Source organism: Battus philenor, unplaced genomic scaffold (genome assembly GCF_028537555.1).
Source record: "Battus philenor isolate CCGP_79_NKW_IND1 unplaced genomic scaffold, ilBatPhil1.0.hap1 SCAF_18, whole genome shotgun sequence".
NCBI classification, from domain to species: Eukaryota; Metazoa; Arthropoda; class Insecta; order Lepidoptera; family Papilionidae; genus Battus; species Battus philenor.
In genome coordinates, this window is record NW_027181680.1 from 13,712,849 (window position 1) to 13,732,064 (window position 19,216).

The following is a 19,216-nucleotide window of genomic DNA, read 5'->3' on the forward strand; positions in this document are numbered from 1 at the left end:
ATTATCGTTTAATTAGAATAATTTGGGTCGCTTCATGGTACGGGGACAGTCGATGTTGACGAACGAGCCAAAGAACAATCGGCGGGCGTGTTTTGATAAACACGGCGCGGACGTGCAGCGGCGACATCCTACCGGACACCCGCGCCGGACAGTGTACTTGTCCGTCGACGACGGCTGAGGAACAGACAATCGCAAATTTGCTGCTTCTATGCATACCGAGTCTTCCAGGTTTGTTTTACTGACACCGTTCTTTATCCACTAATAAAGAACCATTGACTGCAAAAGAAATTTCTTTGCAGATACGGTGGTACTTCTAACATCAAACTAAGTTCTGTGGTCGTAATTGTACAGGATCTTTCCCAAAGTTAACTTAATTCCGTAAATAGTGGCGTAACAATCAATATAACTCCTTAATTATGATGTTAGGTTTGTCGCAGCGCTGCAGTGCGTCCAATATATTTCTGGAGGGGCACGCCGACGATTTTTACACGATTATAAGAAAGAAGAGGGTTTACATAGGAATGTACCTGCCAGTAGCAACAACAGATTGTTTTTATAAACCCACGATGTTCAGGTGTCGCTGGATAATAATCTATAATTTTGCTATCGAGCGAAGTCGATTCATTTGAAGAACCGCCTTGTCTGTCGTGCGCCTCGTGTTCATGAACGCCGCACCGGACACCGCGCTTGGACAAGCATCAAGGCTAGGGGAATATAGATGTTTTCGTGTGTAGGTACTCATTCATTATTGTGTATGGTAGCGACACATACGTAACAGTTATGAATTGTTCCTCCTACTCTGTAGAAAAATAATAAGTATAGTAATAGATAGAAATAAAAGCTAACCAAAATGTAAACAACAAAAATAAAAAAAACTAATGTAAAACCAAGTGATATTGTAATAATCCTATATAGAAATTAAATAATAAAAATGTAAAAGAGTAATGAGGGATGTATGAAAGGCGTTACAGAGCGAAAGGGAAAGACAGAAGAGTTGTGGCAAGAATGAAAAGAACGAAAGATCATACGATGTATGAAAGACGATAATGAAAATCAAAAAAATATGTGAAAAAATTAAATAATGTTGAATAGTCCCTGTCCCACACAAGATAGGGGGTACGAGAGGCTCCCAATAGCGGGGGCTATAAAAAAAACATATTAGAGACTGGACATAGTTTGCCCCATGGTCATTCCTATGACGTGCTGCACACCTGTAGCAAAGGATTGCGTATGGACGTGTTGGAACGGCTAGAAATAATAAGACACGCGGGTAGTGGACCTGTATTTAATGAGCAGGTCAATGTCTCCTCCTCTCCATTATTGCAGGTTTGTCTGGGGACTCGTTCGGGGCAATCGTCTATTACGTAAAATCGCAAATATGACAAATGCGTAAGAGAGGGTAAAATAAAAAATAAAAATACCCACGTGGTCGGTCACGTGACATTAAGTTGTGGTGGGGAGGAGGTGACATATAAATAACAAAGCGACAGCGGACTGAGCTCACTCGGTATTTAGCACTTATCGGTGTAACAACTCCTGAAGATGCCCCATGGAGGGGTGAAACACGTGTTGGGAGAATTTACGGTGGCGGTTGTGTAGTTGGCATTGTCTGTCGCATGCGCATTTACGAGCGGGCTGGCGGGCGGTGCACTTTCATGCACGACAACCACTGCATGTGCGGAAGTGGCTAGATATTGGTCCTTTCTTATTTAGGATGGACTTCTGCAATGTAACGCCTGATTCCATTAAATATAAAAAAACAGTTATGAATAAGGTTTGTTATTGCGTACAAAAGTAATAAATTCTATAAATAATATAAAACTGTTTGAAGCAATAATATAATTGCAATGAAATCATAATATTGCATTACGAGCCTAGTATACTCTAAGCACGGCGTCATCCTGCATCAAATCTACACAATCCGTCATAAAAGCTATTAAAACTGATAACAAATATAAATAATTACCCTGACGCGCCGCGTGGCAGCGGCCGGTTATAATCTAGAAGACGCCGAGGAGTCTGCGTCGTTTAAGCCAAGGTGGAGTGGGTCTAGAAAGTTTTCTGAAATCTTGCGCTTTCCCTGAAAACTAAACGTAGTTGTATCATTCGTGATTGTATGTTAGTCTTCGTAGCATTGTTTACTGACGAATAAGTGCCAATTTTCTTAAATGTACGCCCCTTCTAACTAAATAGTCGATGCTCGTTACAGTGTATATATTCACTCATTGCGACGCTGTGTATATAATTTAAATCTAACAAAACGCTTTAATTACTTGACCTGCCTCGATTGCCAATAAATTGATCACCGCTGACACGCAGCTACCACTTAAGTACATAGCTTGAGATATATAAAGATACGTTGTATGTTGATCCACGGAACATCACAGATGGCGATGCTTGATGTTGTAATAACTCATTGCAATGAAACCTGGAATCTCATTCTGACACCCATCGGCAAGCTAACAGTCTCTCAACGAACCAAGGAGATGTTCGAGCATAACTATGCCTGGGATTTCTCTACGAGATGGAATCAAAAATGAGGAGATTCGTAGACACGTACAGAAAAGATGAACGCTGGCGTTTTAACGGTCTGGAGTAAAGACCTCGGACCGGCAAGCGCAGCGCAAAACGTTGACCTGCCCCAAACAATATTGGCAGTCGTTGAAAGACACTGATTGCAGATCCGAGCCAACCGGTCCTTTGGGAAGTCTCTGGGAGACGCCTACGATAGTGATAATGATGAATACTACAATGGCCAGAGTAAATTACGTTTGGTTGGAGAAAGGACACAAAAATAATTCTAGATTGGTTGGATTAGGGGCAGGTTCTCTTGAAGGTACGTAGCCGTGCGTGCACGGAGTGTAGGAGTAAGGCTGTACTTGTCGGGCACGCGGTGCATACAAACGGAGGAGGGGGGGCGCGGCGGACGCGAGGGGCAGGCGCGCTGCAGCACGCACGGCGCCATGCTCAGCGCCACCAGCGCCGCGCCCACCACCTGCATCAGCATGCTGGGGCCCGCTCTGCAATAGATACACCGTCCTGTGATACAGACTATAGCAAGGGCGGCGTTAATAACTGTTCGTGACAGAACAGCTATCGTGCCTTCAAAGGTCCCGTTTGCGATATAGAAACACCATTTTCCTGAAAACCATCACGATTTTGTGATATCGTGACCGAGCAGTAACTGCGCCAGACTTCTAGAGTTGCTTGTGTTGTAAGTGGGGTGTTAAAACTTTCACTGGCTTAATATCTTATGAGATGGGCCATGGGTCGATGCCGAGCTCGAACCATCGTAATAGGAAATCAAATGTTCCAGGAGCTGCGTGAACATTGCATTTCCCCGGCGCGTCATAACCGGAGTATTAAGTACCCCGCATCAGCAGAGAGGAAGATCAGAACAAAAGTTTTAGTGAGTTGCTATATCACAAAACCACGTGCTCCTCTTGCAGGTTAAAGATCTTGTACAGGTCCGAATTTAGAAAATATAACTATCGAAACCACATAAAGAAGGCTTCAATCAATACCGACATCTGTTAGAGTACATAACCTTTGAGACAATGTTCATTATGTTGGAGTTAGTGGTGCAGCTAGAATTTTTCGAAGCTTCCATCAATGTTAAAGCAGAAACCACTAACACAACAGCGACCGAATTCTGAAACTAATTTTCATATTCATTTAATAACAATTTCACCGTATGTATCACTGTATGCCTTTCTTGTAAATGAACATGTGCATTGTGCGCCAACATATTGACGATTTGCTAACTTACTTCACTGCAAAGTTCACTGCGCACTCGAAAATGTTGCGTAAATTTGATGGGACAAAGAACCTGTGACGTATTAAAACTAAAAATTTACGAATCCACTAAACAATTACATTTGACATTTTTTTGAAAGTGACGTCAAAACATGTAGCCAACGATGACAGGACCCGCAGTGTTTTGACAGCGCACGTGGGCAGCCAGCGACAGATTTGTGGAGCGTACAAGAAGTAGTTAGACTAATTAACAATACGATATTATCATATAAATTATTAACTTAAAGATTGGTTTTAAATATATTTTGTGTCATTGTCAATGATAACTGCTCCAATGCCTCCATATTTTTTTACATCCGTTTCGGTGGAAGTGGGCTTCATTGGAAAATAAGATGTCAGTATTACTGAATCGATTTAACATAGTTTCGGCTCGCAACTTCCCTTAATTTAAATCATTACATTTAAGTTCCTACACTATTAGGATCTTAGGCGGGTTTAATTTTAAATCGAATTTCAAGATACGGCGTAATGATGTACGGGATAATCGTAATTCCGCCCAACGTTTGCGGGTCGATAATCTGGATGGTGTGGAACAGAGGCGGAAGGTTGCCGAACGTTCTCGTTCGCTAGGAGAAGTCCGTAGGCCATTGGTTCGCTTCTCATTTGGTGCATACAGCACGTAGAACTCCTTCACCCATTTATTAAAAGGAGATTTACGTATTTAACTAGAAAGGTGTCACATAGTAATGAGCGAACTGTTTGAATAAATTAACACAATAAGCGTATTTTTTTCTCGTTCCCCCTGCTTTGTTTGTATTGGGCACGTTACGATTCGGGTGTAAATAAATTTTTCATTTTTTATTTTCATTGCTGTTTCTCCTTTCTTTCTCTTTTTACCACATCCTCCCCAAAAAATCTCCATTTTCACTTTCTATTCTTTCATTCGACTTTCCACGTCTATTCCTCACTATTTTGCTGATATTTTTTTATTTATTTATTCATTGAGACATGGATAATTGACCTTAATCTTTTTATCAATAAGCGCATTGGTGCCCCGTGAAGCCTGTTTCTGCTAGCTCGGGTAATCTAATCTTGCACAGATTTAAATTTTACTGTATTTTTGATCCACCCTCTAGTAATATCTCAATAAATAAATGATCTCAATAGAGAAGATGCAAGATGGTGTTTTGTACAGATTATGACAGCCAACTAGACCACCAAATAGATTGGAGGAGTACGTTGCGTGGTACTTCGAAATGTTTTACGAAGTCTGCCTTTTTCAATCCTCTGACCAGCTTCAAACATACATCGAGAGCGAGAATTGTCTCCTGTTACGTCGCAGTTGTAAACTAATCATTTTGTCGTCCGTACTACCGATACAAAGTCAGGGAGGTTTTCTTACAAATAAAACAACATGAGCTGTAGTGTTTACAATTTTATTTACAATATTTAATACTATCCTCAGGGTACGACACGTATATATCTACCGGAAGCGGCGCTGCCAGATGTATAGAGACGGGTTTGTTTTACATTAACTCCAAAGGTCACCCAACTTAGCTGATACTGCCGCGGCACTTTGTGAATCCAACACTAACACCATGTGGTTATGGAAGGAAACGAATCAGGTCCGCGCACCGCCCGCGGCGTCGTCCTCTTTGCTCTTTCAGTACAAGATACACAACAGCCAGCGCCTGCCGCCCGCAAGCACGGCTCTATACCCGACAGCGCCGCGGTCGGCATCGACGCACGAAGTGTAGGTTTTTGTTATATTAAGAAATCACTACATTGAATACAGTGTTCTATAGTTAAATACATAATGTAAACGTAAGTTTAACCCTCAATTGATCCCAAATTAAAAATAAAATTACCCGAGAATGAAGTGCGTGTCGTCGCTGTACACCAGGCGACAGTACCGCGTAAAGTCAGAATATACTGCTTTAGGATATATGCATCCTCGTGTCAAGGCTCAAGTTCTGAAATCGAAACCCAGCGCCTGGCGAGCAGTTTTAATGCGTTTTAAACGTGAAAACGCTTCATCTGAACAAACAAGACAGATACTCGCAAGCACAACGCACTCGTGGCGAAAAGCCTATGCGCCAAAGAAGCAATTTTAATTGTTTTGTGTTCTTGACAAAGTTGTCGTACTGCTGGATATTAGGCGACGTCCAGATCTTGACAATCATTCTACCGCGAGCTCTTCTACGTAGCTTCATTTTTCTTGCCAGAAGAATTTGGTGATCGAGAGGTTCTCGTGGATATGAAAATTGACTTGTAGATGTTGGTAATCAACTTGTAGCTTCTTTGGAGTAGCGACTTTTCGCCACACCCTTATAAATAATAATATAACTACAGTGAATGTACGCGCGGAACATTCCATGCCTTTAGGAACAAACTACAACGGCATTATATAGATTTAATGAAAGGCAAGAAATATATTGCAATAAGTTTATAATTATATGTTTATGATTGTACAATTGATTATGTATTATAACAAATATTTTATAGATTTAGGAAAGCGATTAGAAAGATTTGTTTTATTGATTACTTTTTAAAATTTTTGCGAATTTACTTGAGAAATAAAACTAATTTTAAGTGCAATACATCGCAGATATCTTCATGTCACTCGGAACCCCGGCGTCGCCATAGCGCAAGTTTGTCGGTGCCTCAATAACTGACATGAATAACGATATAATACGATCCGCTAATAAATATTTATGTATCTTATGTTTAGAGAAATTATGAGTATTTATATTTTGAGTCTATACTACATTGATATTTTTCTACAGAAAGTGACCAAGAACCCGTTTCTTGGCAACTAATTGGAGGCCGCCATTATATTGAATGAAATATGCGCGACATGTCACGACATGAAATCTTAAAAGTTTGGCTGTCAAACATTTGGTCGTTAGAGGGATCATCGGATTAGGATTATCGATGAAAAACTGCAGTTCGAACAAGATTTTAACAGAACTAATTCATGCCTGGTGGTAGCGGAGCAACTGAGTAGCCAAGGGAGAAGGGTATCGGTGTTACGATGTCCAGGCGGTGGCGCCGTGGGGGAGTAGTGCTCTTCGGCCGAATAATGGTTGGAAGCGGAGTTAAGAGCCAGACCGGCACAGGAGTATGAGAAGGGTCTGCACCTATGACAACACGTTATTTTGATCTCCTTGATCTCTGATTAATGAACTCAAGGGAGTCCGTTGCCTGCGTTAAACAGAGGTTGAGAAGTGAAGTTAATTGGGTTACAGTTCTGCTTTACTCGTGAGGCCTGGACTGTGTGTGTGAAAACGCTTCTGGAGTCCCATCACACAGCGAGGATGTTGGCGCCATTAAGGTGCGAAGACATTTTCCCCGCGTCAAACAAAAAAGGTTTGTTTACATTTTCATTCATTAGCTTCGAAGCTTTAAAGTTAAAAAGTACATTTTTATTTGAAATGTTGTATATTCAAATATCATTTCTGTATTGGGTCTGATAGCCAAATATACTTCGGTATAAGGCCAGTAAACCTACAATTAAATTTTGCTGCGAATATTATATTGAGTAAAATGACTTACAAATAAACACCTATGTATAGTAAGTGCATGCACAGTTATTTAGATATTTCACGAAATATTCTATGACGTGTTCGGACACCCAACAGCAAGATTATGTAGGAAAGATAAGCTTAATATTCTAGATTCGAGAAGTTTCTACAGTGACTACAGTCTAACACACAGTGAAGTTGTCGCGCGTGCGTGCTGTTATATGCGGTCACTGGATACAATAACTAACCAAATGTCACCTAATTTACGAAAAGTCAAGAATAATGTGCAAATAATCACTTGTTAACCTGAAGAAAAACAATCGAGTTTCTCAAAAGCTTTTCTTTGATAACGTGTCAAAACATTTAATGTTAACCCGTAATTTTTTTAGATTTATCGATACTTATAAAATACGATTAATTTCAATAGTTTCGCCAAGAAATTGCAGTGAAGTCAACAGTACTTGTGGGATTCTTCCTAGTGCCTGTAGATCTTGACGTAATAACGTCAGCAAGTCCGAAGTACAAGCGTGTATTGCATTCGAGCTTCGCCAGAATTATATATCTGAGGAATGCCCCTCATCGATGCGACGCTGATGACAATGCAATGCAGCTGTTACGTACTTGTTAATTATGAATAAAAAATATTTTTGACATTCTAGTAAGTTTTTCGAGTAATTTTGCAAAAAAACCGACTTCTACAACAGCATTGGTAAAACTATTTAAAATTTGACGAGATAGGAAGGAGTCTATTCGGTGAGAGTGGCACTTCTAAAACCGGTGCGCGGGTCGTCAGCCCCGATACCACTCATCGCTCGGTCTTTCTTTCTCTAACATAGACTTAAGACGAATACAATTCCCAGTAATTAACGATACTGTCTTGGATCAGAATCCAATAATTGTCAATAATATAAAGAGATAAAAATATTTAATCATAGATTAAACAATGATTAGCTAAATTTTCTTATAACAAACCTTTGTGAAACCCAAAGTAGTAACAAGAGATTAACAGGTGATCATATATTACGTAAATTGCTTTGATTAACCTTTCAGAAACTGAGTGTGATAATAATTCACATATATAACTGATTTAAAGTTCTAATCCTTTGAAGGCGCGTCTGTACGTGTTGGATGATAGAATCGGTGTGACTGTAAATTACATAATGTTGATCGAGGCGCGGTGGTGACCACACCACGGAACGTGTGTAACAGCACGCACGCGCTGCCACGAACATCGAGCGCTAACAACTACAAGATAGAGTCACAGAACACATATCCATACGACATGTTAATCTGCAGAGAAACCTTGTTACGATTGCATTTGATATGCGAAGAGTACATGAACATGTCCACCGGTCTCAACTATTTTCATTGGCTGGTTCGCTAAGCCAGGTAAGTACTTAGCGGTTATTGTGTAGACATGAACATTGTTGATGATGGAGGAGGGGCGTGCGGCGCGATAGCCCTTGTCTCCCACGCCCCCCCGCCAGCAGGTCTGCGCAGGAGCATGGCATCTCCTGCTCGCGCCGCTAGATGTCGCCGCATGCCTTTAGCTTATCATCGCCCCTCCAGCAGCTCCACACCATTAACCTTTTGACATAACAACACATTTCAAGAATATTACAATTTATATTCTTAGTAGCGACAACAGGTATGTATTTTATTTTTTGTACATAATTTTATAAATAACAAATAGTTTCAGATGCGACAAAATAATTGCGTAGTTTCTTACAACTAGTGAACAAATTGCGTCGCACCTAAAGGCACTGATCGGGAGATAATAAACTTGAAGGAGATCCATGAGATAACTAAAAGCGACCGACATTGCCCCGCCCAATAGCACGCTGAACTGGCACAGGGTAGGACATGGCTTGCAAAACAGATGACTGCTTGGACTTTAAGGTTCTAAAATGGAGACTAGGGACCGGCAAGCGCAGCGTAGCATGTCCACTTACAAGCTGGACGAAAGACGCTGTACGTAGTGCGTTTTCGATTGGGTCTTGTTAAATATCTGTGGGGGGAGGGGGGGGGGTCGTGTCCAGCAAGTGTCCTAAGCAAACAGTCCAGCGAGCTTCGGCTGTAATGATGATGATTGTGTTTTCATCGTGTTACCGATTTTTACACAATTAGCAACCACTAATAGTTATTGATCTGATGCTGGAAACAAAGTCCAACAGGTCATAATTATTTTTAAAACCTTATGCTTTTATAAATAAGGCAGTAAATACCTAGAGATGCCGTCGCTAGACAGCCTGCGCAGGCGGGCGCTGCGCGGCGGGGCGCTGGGCGCGGGCCAGCCTGCGCGCGCGCCGCCCGCGGCAGTACAGCCGCAGCAGCACGGCCGCGAACACCAGCAGCACGCCGCACGCGCCGCCCGCCGACACCGCGTGCCCGTACACCGCGCACGACACCAGGATCGACACCGCCTGCGCCACGACCACCATACACACACTGATCACCACGCCCACCACACGCGCTCACTGCCGGCGTGACACATTGTAGTCGGATCGCATATTAAGTCCCTTTTTGATTATTCGTTTCAAAAACTTATTAGCGTTTTGAAGTTTATATGCGTAATAAAGATTAAAAATCCAGACACGAAATCAACAAAATAACAAACATTGTGTTAACTTTTAAGCCAGATGTTTTAAAGATCTCTAAAAAGCTTTATCCATTGTTCATTATAGTATTTTATTGTCACCAACTGTATCGTTAAACAGATAAGGGATTTTTACTTTAAGTTTGTGATGCATGTGTTTTGTAAGGGCGCCTACTATTTTTTTGGACGGGGCTGTATATTTTTCATAGACTGGCGGTAGAATGCGTAACGACGGATTTAAGTAATAAAACGAAAAACTATTTGGAATATTTTCCCAAGTCATTGCAATTTACTTGAATATCAAATTTTGCAAAACATGCCCGCTCCACACATGGCTTCTTAGTCAATGACCGAAGGCAGAGCCGTTTTCTCCTCTTAGAGGCAAACTCATTTCCAAGCCATAATCCATTCAAACTTAATTCATTGAGGAGCCATCCTGATTCTTCTATCACAAACCTTTTAGGGATATTTTTATCAAAGTTAGTTCTGTTTTTAAAAAATGATAAAGAATATTTTGTTTTACTTATACTACATGATATAGCGACTATAAAAAAGTTTGAACATCTTATGCACATAGCTAAGATTAAGTCCACTGCGTGTACCGGCAGACGGGCGCTCACTGACCTGCCGCAGCGTCATGATGATGGTGAAGACGACAGCACCGAAGCGCGCGATGGTGCGGTAGATGAGCATCTGGCCCACCGCGGAGCTCAGCGACAGCAGCAGGCAGTCCGACACGAACACCGGGTGCTGCAACATGTGCGCCGTGTGACCAGTGGGCGGCGAGCAGGGTGAAGGATTAACCTTCAAGTCCTTGTTCATTAAAATAGCGCTAAGCTATCGCACTGGACTGCGTCGGGTTCGTGGGCGTTGAGGGTGGGGACCTTCATCGTTCACTTAATGCGCACCTCAAGAGAGCAGTAATGTCAAGTGGTCTCGTATTGCTGCGGGTCAGCGAGGACGCTGAGGAGGCTCAGCTTCACCTCAGGATATTCAGAAGATTCGGCGGCACCTACAAAAGTACGCAGGACGACCACTCAGAAAGTTTCGGTGGGTAGGAATCACACATGGCTCTGTCTTTCCCCAGACAGGCCAGGGTATTTTGTGATTGGAGTAGGTGCGGGGTGTTGGTTGGTGAGTGGTAGCGCACCTGCAGCAGGCGCAGGCGCGTGCGGGCGCGCGGCGTGTGCAGGCGCGGCAGGGCCGCGGCGGTGAGCGCCAGCGAGCACAGGTTGACGGCGGCCAGCATCTGCAGCGGGCGCGGCGAGTGGCGCGCGAACAGCGCCGCCTGCCACGACGACGTGAAGCTGTCGCACGCCATGTACAGCGCCAGCAGCGCCAGCCCAGAGCCCGTCGTCGCCGCCGACACTGGAAATAACATTTTTTCATACAGCATCAAGTTGGATCTACTGCCGATTCGGTTGAAATGCTTCAGACCTGAGAAGGCAAAGTTTTATGAGGTGCTTTTACTTATTGTATATTATAATATTTGTATGTACATTAAGTTCCCGCTACTATACTGTGATTGTCTGGAAGAAATTACCTTCAGCAATTAGACCGCCCCCTTGTACTTTTTTCTTAACTATAAGGCAAGTATTTTTCCCGACGTTTAAAATAAAAGTAAGCGACCCCGTAAAAGACACACCAGTGGTTTCTTTTTTTCAACAACTTAAAATTACATAATTTAATAAGCGTGAAACAGTCTGGAGGCAAACACATTATTGCCAAGATGTGGTATGTTCTATGAAGTCATTTAATGTATAGAAACCCTTAGCACATGAACATTCTTTTACATATTTAATGGCATATAAATAACAAGCGACGACGGACTGAGCTCACTCTGTGTTTGGCACTAATCGGTGTAACATAACTCCTGAAGATGCCCCGTGGAGGGGTGAAACACGTGTTGAGTAATTTGGCGGTGGCGGTTGTGTGATTCGCATTGTTTGTCGTATACGCATTTATCAGCGGGCTGGCGGGCGGTGCACTTTGTTACACAACTACCACTGCATGTGCGGAAATAGCTAAATATTGGTTCTTTTCTTACATTCTTTTACAGTTTTTTTTAAATCTAGCAATAGAAGCTTTTTGTACATTATCTCTGGTTCTGTTATAAAACCGTATACGTTGCCCATAAAAACATATGCTAAAGAAGTAGTAGAAGTCGTTATAGCATCGCAGACAACTGTCAGTGTCCCGGCACGGGGGCGTGCGCGAGGCACAGGGCGGGCGGGCGCGGGGCGGGCGCGGGACGCTACCTGCGTAGTCGTCGTGGCTGCCGAACATGAAGAGCACCATGCCGAGCGAGATGAGCGCGGCCGTGGCGTACTCGTACGGCTCGTACTTGTTGCGCGAGATCAGCTTGCCCATCAGCATCACCGGGATCACCTTGCACGACTTCGACAGCACCTGCGCACGACTGAGTGTCATACACAGATCCAAAATACAAAACCCTACGCATTATATTACAGCTTTATGTTTGTGCAAATAACCTTGCAAAATGTACATTAATCTCCACCTCAACAGTCTAGACTGTGGAGAGGCCTATCATATGTAAAATAGATACGTAAGAGCATTGTAACATAAGTTGTTCTTTTCACAGAAAGATTACAATCAAGTCTCATGTATCTCCATGTTTGTCAGAGTTCCCAGATGCCTTATTCCAACCCTCCAGTTAGACTCTGTCGATATTTTTCATGACGCTCTCGCACACCACACATTCAGATAATATTTAGAGCACTAGAACTTTACTGCGTGCACATCACTTCACGAATATCATGTACTACTTCGAGTCAGTAGCGCTTCGGAATATATGTACTTTTGTGCAACATCTCTGTGAATTTAATGCATATGATAAAAAAATAATTTGTTTATGGTTTGACGAGAGCCGGCTTGCTGCCGTGGGAGGCAGTCGGACCTGTGTGGGAAAGCTGACGAACTTGAGCGCCTCGTACTGGCACCACGCGCTGATGATGTTGGTGAGCGAGCAGTAGCTGAACTTGTAGAGCGGCGCCACGAGCACGGGCTGCCCGGCGCACAGGAGCCGCACCAGCGCGATGCCGAACGCCAGCAGCCGGTTGATGAACACCAGCAGCTGCGAGTCGTTGAAGCGCACCAGGCTGCCGTCCGCCATCACGTAGTTCTGCACGCGTCAAAACGAAACATCCAAATCAAAATATCTTTATTCAAATAGGCATTTGTACACACAGTTATATAGTTTTAATTATTGATTTAAAACTAAGAAATTAACTTATATTCACACTCGAGTACCCGCACGTGATCATCTTCGTCGAAAAACCTATGTACATTAGATACAGATGGCCTAATGTCTTCCGCGATATCTATCTATCTAATCGTGGCCATCTCTTGAGGAGGCCTATGCCTTGCAGTGGACGGCACACGGATCGGCTGATATGATCAGGAAGATGATGATGAAAGGAAACAAACAGTATGATGTAATTAAAAAAAATAACCTGCGTCATAATTTTCTCCTGCAGCAGGCCCCAGACCAGGTAGGCGGCCATGAGGCCGGTGAAGCAGAAGAGAAGTTCAAAGCCCTCGTGGCCGTCGTCGGACTTGGGGGGCTTGGCGGCGTCGGGGAGCCGCTCGCCTGTCTCCGCGAAGCAGGCGGATAGCGCGCGCGACACCCACGTCTTGTTCGCTGCGCGTACGCACACCACATCCACAATGTACTTTAACAAAAAATCTTACCGAATTCAGCCATAACTTCCGGTATAACATAAATGCAAAACAACAAAACATTTCACGGATTCCGCTCGCATCACCTTTCTATCAAACATAATCAACAAACAAAATTAATTGCTGTATGTGTTGGCGGGTGAAAAACTCTAGAATGGATCGACCGACATTCGGCTTATTTTTTCGTTAAGGCACGAAGATTTTTATGAAAACAAAAATTGGAAAATTTATGAAGAAATTAGGGATAATATTTTCCTTTTCTAATATAATCAAAGAATAAAATATAACACCTAACCCTAACTGTTACACACGACATTTTTTATACAATTTCACAAACGGAAGAGGGCTGAAAAGACTTGTATCAATTAACTCTATTAGTGATAAGTTTCAAGTAAAAATATGCTCCACGTAGCCAATGTACTTATGTATGATGAAATGAAATCCTGCCCGTAAACATAGTGAAAAATATATGAAAAATAGCGAATTAGATAAGGTTAGCACTAGAAAGAAGACATGTTTGCCCTTGCACATTTCTTAAAATACCTCCAGTATTATACTAATTTTATGATTACTAACTCTTCCATAGTTCGTGTACCTTTTACAATTTCCATGTAATATTATATAATTATCGTGCAATAAAATTAAAAAGTTCATAAAATAATAATTGTTGGAAAAATAATGTTGCAACGCAATGGAATTTTTAAAAGATAACACAATATAGAAACGAAATCACATCCTCATAATTTTAGTAAAGTTTAAAGATGCCGTTATATATGTCTTCTAGTATACTCAAGTGATCAAAATGAAATTTAAGTTAATATGATAATAAATAATAGATTTTCAATTATCCAATGAATATGGTCGTAACAAAAAGATTTTTAGTGAAAAAATTTCGAAGATAAATGTTAAACAAATCAATCCACATCGTGTCCATTCCTTCAACAATGTATGTATCAGTGAAAATATAACCGTGCAACGCTGTATGCAACCTGATCTTGCTTACCGCATATATATTATATTCACAGCTCGCACCGTGCGAACTGAATTATTGCCCGGTGGCAGAAATGTGAGTTTTTTCATTACCTATAATGAAATCTATGAATATGAACATTTTTGTCTATTTCCATGACATGAGAACGACTTTACCAATTTGATCTTTTTTATATAAACCTCTGAATATTTTACACCTCAAATTGGACTGTAGTTAAATAATTCGCAAAGATAGTTATCGAGTGTGTTGCATCAATATTTTTCTTTCATGGACAATCCTATATCAATATTAATTATTGTTCATTCATAGCCCAGACAAAATCAATAGGAATAAATAATTAATAAGTCAAGAGGCAATAATTTGACGGAACTGTAAAAAGTCTAAAAGTAAGGAAGGCACAGATGTAATTAGTTGATGACCAACGCGACAGCTGCGCGGCGGCCGATCGATACACGTTGGAGGTCGAGCAGATATTGACTAATACAGGTTGACTCCTATGTTATGCTAAGGAAATTCCATAATTACTTGTTATCGATGTCAAGACAATACACCTAAATGGTCTAAAATAAAATCGATACATGTCAATTTGGATCGAAAGAATGAATAAAACAAAAACGAAAAAAAATAATAAAAAAATTTCAACACCACAAATTTTTTTTTAAACTCTAAGAACGTAAGTTGCTATATTACAATAACATAAATATTTGTATGTCTGAAAATTTGTCTCTACAGATGTAAGGTACTCACAAGACGACACCGGCCTTGCATTTATTTTTGTTTACCAGTGATAAATCATAGTTGATAGTATAGAACTGTTGCAGGCGATGTTTAGTAGCGGCCGAGTTGCGTGCACAACTCTAAGAGTCTCTAATGTGCGAAAGGAAAATTGTGATTAAAAAATGTATAATGGGAAATGATAAAATATATATAAATATAACAAATTGTGAAGTAAAGATCAAAAATTAATACTTAGAATTGTTATAATATTCTCGATTGAAGGCGAAGAAAGAGATGCGTTGTGTGATAGGTAAAGGTATGGAAATGAATGAAAGATCTTAAGGATAAGAGGAGCGCAGAAACAAAAAAAAATTGTGAATGGAATGGAAGCACTGGACTTTTGAGATGTAGCAACATGTATATATATATATATATAATATTGACAAGTGATCTGCTAATCATGTATAGGAATAACCAAATGGAGTAGTATGAAGGTTTTCCATGACTTGTGGAAAGTGCGGACAATCCTATTCAGTTATTGTGAGCAGGCAGATTGAACTTTTACTTACTTATCTTATCAAAGTAATTGGTCTTGTCAAGGTACTTATACAGCAGAAATCCCGGCACCAGAATGGTGGCGTAACCCGCCAGGTTTAGCATCAGACGGAAGCACCTTAAACAAACAAAAACATTTAAAATTTCACTCTATTTCTTTAGTTTTACTGTATATTTGGTACATGATATTAATTTTTATTATTGATATTAACATTTTAAATATGATATTAATTCATTAAAACCATCATTATTTTTATTATCTTTAATTTTGCTTAAAAATCTGATGAAACTTGAAGAATTCACTCGCTGGATTTCATGCAGGTAGATACAATACCGATGCCAAGGTATCACACTAACCAGTATAATTACAAATGCTTGTGGTAATTGACACTGGCAACAGATTTGGCACATGAGGATTTATAAAATCAAAATAATCTTTATTCAAATACGCTATTACATGCACTTTCAAATTGTCAATCAATATAATATGTTGGCATTGTTGTCACAACAGGAAGCTACCACCGATTTGGTAGGAGGCACTTCTGCTGAGAAGACCTGGAGAGAAACTCAACAGTTGTACTTTATAAATATAGTAATACTATGAATCCACAACAATAATTGACTTCCTAAATAAGCATCAACAATGTTTAACTCTATTCATTAACATCAGTATAGCATTCTTGTATAGAATAATATACTGTTATTTTTAACTACTCTATAAAGTTATATATAATATAGGGCACTAGAAAGCGATGAAATATGTATATATACATATATATGTGTCTGTGTATATAAGTGTGTATAAATATATAAACATGCATTAGATATGGAATTATTACATTACATTGTAATTTTGGGCACAACAATAATATTTCCACTATGCCAAATCAAGCACTGAGTACTGCATGTATAAATCATGGGTTATTCTGTGCATTAAACTATTGTAAAAAGGTTATTTATATGATCAGGTGAAGGCTCTGTTGTTTTCACATATTTATAGAAAATTTTGGTTGTCATTTACTGAAACATACAGGTTTTACTGTTAAAATGCATAATGGTTTAAAACAGCAGAAAACAATGCCTTATTACATAATTTATTGTAACAGATTAGATTTATAACATCTGGTGTGCACATAGCAATCCCACATAACCAAGGACTGTTGCTAAATAAAGGTTCAACCATTTAAAAAACAATGTTCCGCTTTTGTTATTGAACTGAAGAAGTTTAAAATTTAATATGGATTTGATGTTATCAGTGTGATACATATTACAAATTTTGATTAATTCACATAAACACCCAAAATCAAATATAATAAATAAATATATTGTACATCATTTTAATTAAAACAGCAACTTACAATGATTTATAATGTCATGAAAAGCTTTTATTCCTAACAACAAAAACTTTTTTCAAAAATAAAATATTCACATCTACAAATCATTTTTAAAAATTTTTTGGCCTGGCTTACACTGCTCCCCAAGTGACCACACCAATTCCGCAGGTAAAACAGGGCAGATCCATATGGCGCTGTGCCCAAAACCTATTGTAAAAATTATGCAGCAAAGTATGAGGGCTGCCTGGGGAGCCATGTCAGTTTCTCCAGATTGGGAAGCCATGGAACTTTTAGATCACTGAGGTGAATGCTCCATGAAGTGACTACACTTAAAGGCCTCTTTGAGAGGACCTCAGCTGGGGCGGTCACTTATCAATAACCCATTTAACGTTTCAAGTCAAGGGTGCCCAGAGAGTTACAATTTGACATAGCCGGTAGCTATTATTTATCTAACAGTACCACTACATTACACATTACACAGCATTAGCACGGGGAGAAATAGTGCAGCAAACTGCAGCAACACTTCTATGTAGAATGATAGGGGGTTGGTATCCCTATGATATACAAGCACACCTCTATTCCAAAGAGGCTGATTAATTTTCAGATTATGTTCAACAAATTTTTATTGACTATAGGTTAATGTTCAAAAATATTATAATTGTTAAATTAATTATATTTCATAAAGACAACTGTATTCAATGCAATTCTTTTCAATTATTGTGTTACAAATATGGCAAATATTTCCTAGAATCAAAGGAAAAGGTGTTTGACATATTAATTGTTTTACATTATTAATGGGACCGATATGACAAAATAAACATAACATCAACTTAAACATTTTTCAGAGCAGTACATGTCAAGTCTGTGTGTGACATTACAATCAAAGAATTATTCTGAAAAATATATTCTTATGTGTACATGTATAAGGATTGTGATACATTAAGACAAGGAGAAATGTTGATGCAGCTACTGAGATTTTTTAATGTATGTACTGTTTGAAATCTCATATTATATAAAATAAAAGTTTTTGCTTCTTTTGACTAAGCAGAATAAAGACATATATGAGACATAACTCTTATAATCATCCTTATATCTTACAACTTAGCAAACACCTTTCTAACATCGGCACATGCCAAGAAATTACACAAAAAACACATACCATGAGTACTCCGAGTATATTAGAGTGTCAGACTGCTCATAGGCAAGCAGCAGCTCCTGGTACAGCTGACTGAACAACCATGTCAGCACCACACACAGTATCAACACTATCCTGCAAATGAATCATCAGAAATGTTAAGGGCAGCACTCATTTATTTCTTACAGACTCACAATTGTATATCTTTTTAAAATGTATATCTAATCTTTTAGTGCAACGCCGTGCATAATATTTGGAACAGGCTAAAATGATGACCCTTACATTTTTTTGCCACTTGTTATCTACACTGAAGATGGAATATCACTAAAAATTTTATTAAATAAAGGTATACATACATGATATTTTATACGTTTTTAAATAGTAGAAGCATATAAAAAGGTTTGAAGTAAATTTGTGATATTTAGTTACGACCGATGACCTATATTTATTAACTCGATGAAGTTATTTTAATAATATTTTTCATTGAGTTAAAATATCGTTGAATAGATAACATGTTTACTGTTACTAATTCCACAGTAGCAAATATAATAAGTCGTCAGAAAATGAAATTGTACACCGCAGGTCGTATTCGACTTTCGTCGGCATTTTGAAGCAATATACAATAACGCAAAACATTTCGCTCACCCGATAATTATTTTCGATCGCATGTCGTACTAATGACAATTTATCAATAAAAAAAAACTAAACAAATAACGATTGATATGTTTATTTCCGTTAAAAGCTAATAAAGTAAAATTAATAAGAAATAATATAACACTCTAAACCCATTACACTTGTTACTCTATCAGCGTCACATGTTGTACTGTCAAAGTCAAATTGACTTCCCTCTGCTTTCTTAAAGACAGCGAAAGGCATTAACAAATAAAGCCAACTTGAGAAAAATATTGA

General features: G+C 39.6%; 1 protein-coding gene across 1 annotated transcript; it reads right to left on the reverse strand.

The window, feature by feature from the left end:
• Positions 1 to 5,193: 5,193 nt before the first annotated feature.
• sll (slalom) lies at positions 5,194 to 19,093 on the reverse strand. Its single transcript, XM_068763586.1, has 10 exons — positions 18,953 to 19,093; positions 18,332 to 18,442; positions 15,853 to 15,956; positions 13,350 to 13,537; positions 12,794 to 13,018; positions 12,135 to 12,285; positions 11,027 to 11,244; positions 10,501 to 10,626; positions 9,506 to 9,703; positions 5,194 to 8,867 (listed from the first exon to the last, which is right to left on the reverse strand). The coding sequence occupies exons 1-9, from the start codon at positions 18,973 to 18,975 to the stop codon at positions 9,521 to 9,523; spliced, it is 1,329 nt and encodes a 442-aa protein (XP_068619687.1). The 5' UTR covers positions 18,976 to 19,093; the 3' UTR covers positions 5,194 to 8,867; positions 9,506 to 9,520.
• Between the last annotated feature and the right edge of the window lie 123 nt (positions 19,094 to 19,216).